General features: G+C 42.2%; 1 protein-coding gene across 1 annotated transcript; it reads left to right on the top strand.

Moving 5' to 3' along the window:
• Window positions 1–4,304: 4,304 nt before the first annotated feature.
• Window positions 4,305–7,094, top strand: LOC122617496 (protein lin-28 homolog). Its single transcript, XM_043793378.1, has 5 exons — window positions 4,305–4,643; window positions 5,965–6,101; window positions 6,252–6,400; window positions 6,490–6,640; window positions 6,701–7,094. The coding sequence occupies exons 1-5, from the start codon at window positions 4,577–4,579 to the stop codon at window positions 6,797–6,799; spliced, it is 603 nt and encodes a 200-aa protein (XP_043649313.1). The 5' UTR covers window positions 4,305–4,576; the 3' UTR covers window positions 6,800–7,094.
• Window positions 7,095–7,581: the final 487 nt, after the last annotated feature.

Genomic DNA, 7,581 nt, shown 5'->3' with positions numbered 1-7,581 from the left:
CATGGAAAATATAAAAGAAGATAATCAAAATTATACAAAAAAAACACAAAATTGATTTTTTATTTCTCCTTTGGTTTTAAACTCACATTTGTTGGTTGTGCAATCATCTAATTATTATCTTTAGTTCTGTGCAATAGTTCGCGAATTTATGTTTATGTTTACGTTTCTTTTCGCCATCATTTAATCGACTTGAAACTTTGAAGACAGTTACGAAAATCTACTAAAATAAGCGACATACATAATACTTTCCTATTTGTGAGACTGAATGAATTACTATATATACAATACTCGTAACTCATAGAAATCAAGAAATCCCAGCTCCATCAGCAGCCCCATCTTATAGATGGTCTGTGAAGTGGACACCACGGAAACCCAGACATTTCGATATATATTTTACCGAACCTTTTGTTTGAGCAAGCATTGTAATATATTACGATACGAATATGGATACTTCTAGGCATATAGATATATATTTATACAAAGCACACATACATACGTAGTCGTAGAGAGCTATAGCTATAGCTATTTATACATACGAACAACCAATGGCCCATGGTTAAAGCGCCCAACTTTGTACAGTAATTGAAATCTGTTTCAGGATTCAAGCAACGTGACGACACAACGTAAATTTAAATGGAGAATAAATGACTGCTTCTTAGTGTTATAAGTGACTCTGATTTAGGTCGAACACACACTCATACACCCTCACCCACACACACAGAAAAACACACATACACACAAATGATTCAAGGATCAATTCTAGAAATCAAATCCAAATATATATTCCATTATATATTCAATAAGTCTATCGTATACCTTTATTGCAATCAATATTTCAAATGTATGAATCTATATAATTACAATTATCTATAGTTCAGCCCTATATAGATCATGTAGAGCCTTTGTTATACGTATGTATGTCCTATGAAATTGTTTCCCCACTCTCTCTCTCTCACTCTCTCTCATATACACAAAATGTACAAAATTGGTTCTCATAAATAATTAAAAATTAGTAAAAAGAAACAACAAAAAACGCAGCGAATTTCATTTGCAATCGAAGCGAAGCCCAATTAAAAATGCAATTAAATGTAATCATTTTAACATTCGAGATGGAGATTGAGTTTCTGTTTGAACCCACTTGAAAAATAAATGTTGATTTATACGAGCCTCAAGGTATATACACGCTTATATATCACTCACCTCTTATACCACAATAAACGAAATAATTGACTATATGCATATTTATACGCCAATTACATGCGAAACATCTTAAGAGAATGCATTGAAAAACCAAACCGAAATCGAGCAGAAAACAAGAATTATCTAATTATTTGAATGCAACTTAAATTCCTATTAATTATATATGAAATATCTCTATAAAATATCTCTAAAGAATCACAATTAATAACAGTACGAAAAGAATGAATAAATACAAAAATATTTCATACTAAAATCAATTGCTGCTTGAGTTAGACACACAAAAACTTGGCATACTTTTGGGGGACTTAACTCTTCAAGGCGGTTGCTCAACATTTTCTTTAACATTAAGAGAATTGTTTTGGATCGAACGACTTAGCTATTTTAGGTGTAGTATATTCCACTATTTGTGCAACTAAATTGTATCCAATTTGATTAAATTCAGTTGCTACGTGCCAAGGCAGCTTAACGCGACTAAGAGCTCTTTGACGGTCTGTCACTGCAAATGGAAACATCAATCACATGTCAATCTACAATGAAAGTAGGGCACTTCAATGCTTACACTCACATGTTAACCCCCCTGGACATGCAAATTGTGTGCGTTTTACGCATAAAAGGATGGCAACAAAAAAACGTATCCTGATTATCGACGGGAAAACGAGGCGAGGCGAGGAGGGAGTCGAGGTGCCATGTCGGGTCAAACGCGTGCTGTGCGGAAATGCCACATGCACATGGCTAAATGGAGCGAATGCATCCTCCCATCGCCGTTTTCCTGCACCCCAACGTGCAACCCACCCTCCGCGCTCTTTCATCTGCGATTTTGCATAGCAAAATCCAGCCGGGCTGGAATTTTCCTCATTTTCATGTCAGCCTTGATTTTGTGTTTGGCAACGTTTTATAGTTAAAGCCGATTATTTTCATGGCCATTGTGTAGTCGCTCCCCCCCGTCCACAATGCCCCGTCTGGATGGATATGCCTTGAACTGAACCTATCCTCGGACCCTCGGACAATGCCCGGCTGCACTTCCCCAAACTTCAATTGCATTCTCTGTGTGAATGCGCCAGGACGCCTTGTTAATCCTGTTCCAATTACGCACATGTGAGTGCCTGCCATTTCATCCCATCCCATCATATTCCATACCATCCCATACCATCGCCTGCATCCCTAATGGGCACTTTCGCTCTCGCCGTGTCCTTTGTCCTTCTGGCCGGCTTTGTCCATCGACCACTGGCCATCGGATCGGGATTGGGAGCGGCAGGCTCAGGGCAGCCAAAATATTGATTACAGACTGTGCGACGGCTGGCTCGAGCTGCATTGTTTTGGGTTCTTTAGCATTTATTTACTATTGATAAAAAATCAAACTGACCCTTGGTGACCCCTCCAGCATTAACAGCACCCGCCCTCCTGCTTTTCTCATGGTTTTTTTTTATCCAGTTTGGCCTTCGATTGGTTCATGTTACCTTTTTATTTGCGCTAGCTGTTTTTTACATCAATGCCAAAACAAGCTTAGAAGCATTAAATGATAAATAACTAAATCCAAATGTCTCAAATTAGCTGCATTTTATTTTATAAATTATTATTTGTCATGCATCTAAATACTTTCAGTAGCAGTAGTTGTACGTTTTCTAAACTAAGATGCATTTCTATCTCAAAATAAATGCGTTTTATTTTATAATTTATTATTTGTCAAGCATCCAAATATTTTCAGTAGCACTAGTTGTACATTTTCTAAACTAAAAAATATATTTTAAATATCTGTTTCGCCAAGAACGTTTTAAACAATAGGTTTTTTAATAGTAACTCACAAATTAGATCGTAAAATTATCTTCAATTTGTCTTACTTATTTCTGGTAATTTTATAAAAATGTTCTGCCAAATCCATCCATTCAAGCCACTCACACAGCAAATCCATCGGACTCTTGCCAAATTTACGAACCACAAAGTGTTCATCTGATGCCTCCCTTGTGCATTCGATCCTCGATACAGTTTCCGCCCTCGGATCCACTGTCATCAATGGCATTGGTCATCGATTCGGCATGCCGGCGTGGCACGTGCCGAAATTAATTGCTACAATCCGGAGTCGCAGCACGCAAAGGGAAGAAGAGGGAGGAAGAGGCAGGACGAGCGTTCGCAAATATGTTGCACAATGCATCCAGGGGGTGCACATTTCATATCTGCCAGCAGCGAGGGGTTGAAATGCAACGAGGATGCACAGCTGCCCGGCACGCGACTGAGGCGAGGGTTGCAGGGCGCCAGTTGTGGTGCAGTTTTTTAGTGCAATTTTTTGGCAGTCACCAATGGGAGTAGTTCGCTTTTTAGCGGCATCTTTTTTTAGGAAAGTGATCAGCCTATCGGAATAAGGCAGGATTTGGGGTGATTAAGTGTTTCATTTTATAAATTACATCTATTTGTACTTTGAGTGAAAAATGGAATTGATAAGATAATTTACATTTGTACATAGTTTGCCCATAGTCTCGGCAAATCTGTAAGTGGTTCTTTTAATGATTACATGTTTTACACAATTTACAGCTTTATTGCAAAGGTATTTCCAATTTGAATTTAGATATAGTTGAATTTTTACCTAAATTTACCTAAGGCAAAAAAGACAGCTTAACGTAAAATAAAAAACTCAATTAATAAAATGCTCATAAAAAACGTTAATTGAAACCTATTCAGTCTGGTTTGTATAACAGTTAGGCTTTTCAAGTATCCTGAAGTGCGCTGGTCTCACGCACTTTTCGAGTGCCCTACACAGATGCAGATACATCCGAATCCAAGTCCGAATCCGAATTCAAAATCCGAATCCGGCATAGATAAATTTCGCTCTCACTCTAGCGCGCTCTCTGCACGTTTTGCGATGCTTCTCCCCGCGATCGTCATGTAGAGTATCTGTCAGATACATTTACGCGCTCAACTCAACTCAACTCGAACCGAAACGGGGCGAATTCACTCAACTCAGCTCGACAATTTCCACGCTCACTCACCGACACACCAACACACACACACGAATATTGTTTTCAAGATACTGAGCCAAATATTTTTCGGGCCTGCTGCGACCTTCCTAGAAATAGTCAAACGCAACGCGGAGTCAGTGTGACGAAGTGCGTCGTGCGCAGCGGCAGCGTTTTCCTAATTTCCCCTTAAGTGAGCCACAAAATAAAATCGAGAAAGTGCTGTAGCTGTGTGAGTGCGGGCAGTGAAAGATACAGATACAGATACAGTTACAGATACGGATCTTTGGCCACATGTCTGTGCGTTGGCTGGAAAACCATGCATTTGCAGTGAAGTTTTGAGCAACATAGAGTTTTGGAGCGAAAAATCAAACAATTTAAGTAAACTCCAATTTAAAATCAAAAAAGTAAAAACACAAGAAGGCAGCATGGAAAACATACAGTTGGAAAATGGCTTGGAAAGGAGGACCACCAGCCAGAGTTCCACTTCATCAGGTTTGTTTAGAATATGGAGTAGAGTGAAACTAATTTCCAACTAATGCATGAACGTCACACAAACGTCCGTCTACACATTCCCCTCTTCTGCCCACAACAAACGTGTTTTGTGTTCCAAAAAAAGCGACAACAAAATTCAATAGGAAATCTTATCAAACTGATTGCTGATTGGCTGTGCGATCGCCCTAATATTTGGTTTCTGTTTTTGTCTGGTTTTTTTGTTATATACTGCGCAGTTCTTTATTCGCTGGCGTGTGTTTTTCACGGTTTCTGTTGTGTTTTTGCCATTCGTTGATTTGATTTTTTATTGGCAATTCGGTGGGGGGGGTTTCTATATATATGACAGAGGTGTCATCAACCCCCGAACGTTGACCGACTTACCATCACACGTCGATCAAGGACACAGCCCGGCCAGTTGAGGATTATCCTCGCCTCAGTGCATTTGAGGCGTTAGATCTGCGAGACTTACAAAGCTAATTGAATGGGGAAACCAGTTTGCGACTTACCTATAAGAAAAGAAAAGGGAAACCAAGGCAGCCAAAAAGGATAATCGTGTAATGGTGGTGGTTTGGCCAAACTGAAAGATTTTCATTCAATTAGGTTTCTTATCAGACGCAACAGAATTTCCAAGATCTCAAAAGTCCATTCACGTTCGCGCTGGAAATGAGTAAGAAAATTGCTGGAGCAGGCCGACCTAGAAATGCCAGCAACCCCCGAAAATGAAAATTTCGTTTTCAGATAAGCCAGAGAAGCATGTGAATGCACTCCGAGTATCTGGGCATCTAGGCATTGAGGCATTTCGGCATCTAGGCGATACTACGAGTACTCGAGTACCAGGGCCCATTTCGAGAAATAGATAAGCTGCCAGCGGAATGGGAGCGAGCGAAGTGAAAACAATTTATGAATGAATGAATGAATGAGCCAGCCCAAATGGATGGGCGTGTGTGTGAGTGTATGAATGCGCGAGTGAGTGAGATGAGCCCCTGCTTAGATAATGGAATGAATCCGCTCCGCCGCTCGTTCAGTTCTTTCCAAATATTTCTTATAATAACAACGAAACCTGTTTTCTGCCCTCAAATGGGAGTTGGAATGGGGACGTGGAGGGCTACAGAATCGGCGTGGTGAGAGGGCAGGGCAGGAGAACCTAAGCCAAGTTGAACTTGCCTCGCGGCAAATGGGGCAAGGACACGATGAATGTTGTTCAGCTGCCTAACCGCCGCTTGGTCATTTGAATAACAAAACCTTGAAGAGAGGCATTCCCAGACAGGATATCGAATTGGGCTCCGCACTCATGTTTCCTTTTCTCTTGCTTTTCATCCAGCGAATCCTGCAAATCCTGCGAGTCCCGCCGAGGAGTGCGGCTGTGTGCGAGTGGGCAAATGCAAGTGGTTCAACGTGGCCAAAGGATGGGGCTTCCTTACCCCCAACGACGGCGGCCAGGAGGTGTTCGTCCATCAGGTGGGTACTCTTTGTTCGTAAGAAAACACAGATACATTTTCATAGTTTTGGTTCCTTGAAGAGTGTACACTAGTTGTTGTTGTTCTGATAACGCATAGATTATCAGTGTAATTATTTAAATATAAACTTAATTATATAACACCCCTTCAGAGCGTCATCCAGATGTCCGGCTTCCGTTCCCTGGGCGAGCAGGAGGAGGTGGAGTTCGAGTGCCAGCGCACGTCGCGCGGACTGGAGGCCACCAGGGTGTCCAGCAGGCATGGCGGCAGCTGTCAAGGCAGCACCTACAGGCCACGAATGTGAGTTCGCCCACCCAATCCTTTCACTGATTTTCCCCCATTTTCACCACCTACCCAACTATCCACCTATCCACCAATCACCCAAACAGAAATCGCCGGACTCGTCGCATGCGCTGCTATAACTGCGGCGAATTCGCCAACCACATTGCCTCCGAGTGCGCTTTGGGTCCTCAGCCGAAGCGCTGTCACCGCTGCCGTGGCGAAGACCATCTCCACGCTGACTGCCCGCACAGAAATAAGGTAAGTGATCCACTACGATTGCCCATCTCAGCACAGGACTAAGCACACATCCTTTCGCAGACGCAGAGCCACAGCAACAGCAGTAACAGCAATAGCAACAGCAACAGCAACAATAGCAGCAGCAGTGGAGCCCAAGAGAAGAGCGAGGAGGCCAGCTAGGAAGTTCTGGGCCAAAGGGAGTCCTTGGACCATGGACTGGTAGTTGGAAGTTACAAACTTCGTTGACAAGTACAAAATGGAAATCTAAGAAGAGGAAAAACACGCATCAAATCAAAGAAACCCACGTACAACAAAACTAGCTACTACACTTAGATATTAGCGGGTAGAGACACAACCCGGAATAACGATCCTATCCTAAGTTTATTCTCTATTTTTATATTACTTTTTAGGAACCATAGTTAGTAAGGTTTTTCACTAGAGTACAAGTAAACGCATTAAGCCAGTTAGAGAAGAGCATCCCTTGGTCTGCTATCGGAAATCGGAGCTTTTGCAACCTGGGGGCAAACTTAAAGCTCTGGACTGATAAGAAAGTCCTGGTCGCGAGTCACGTGGCCACTGACAACAATGGAGCTTTCCTTGGGGCAACAACAAACGGCTAGAAAAGGCATCACCATGAAAACGCAGAATCACTGTAAGCTTGGAAACCTGAAACCCACCCACCACCCCCTGAAAGTGAAACAGAGTGAGCAGCAGCAACAACAAATGGGTTGGGCGAGGACATGGCCAGGAGCAGAAGGGAAAGGGAAAGTCCTGCCTTTTTTTTGTCTCTCTCTCTCTCTCTTTTTGCGCTCTATCTGACTCTTTGCCACTCTGCCTCTTGGCTCCTGGCCCTTTGGCTGTTTTTGTTGTGGTTTAGTTTGCAACATTTTGTTCGGGCTCGCTCTCTCTCGCGATTTTTGTCCTTCGCCAAGGAAGCAGGAGCAGGATACCCAAAAGGATGC

The sequence above is a fragment of the Drosophila teissieri genome, chromosome 3L, assembly GCF_016746235.2.
Source record: "Drosophila teissieri strain GT53w chromosome 3L, Prin_Dtei_1.1, whole genome shotgun sequence".
In the NCBI taxonomy this organism is placed as follows: domain Eukaryota; kingdom Metazoa; phylum Arthropoda; class Insecta; order Diptera; family Drosophilidae; genus Drosophila; species Drosophila teissieri.
Note: the sequence above shows the minus strand (reverse complement) of the source record. Positions and strands in the feature narration are given on the sequence as shown.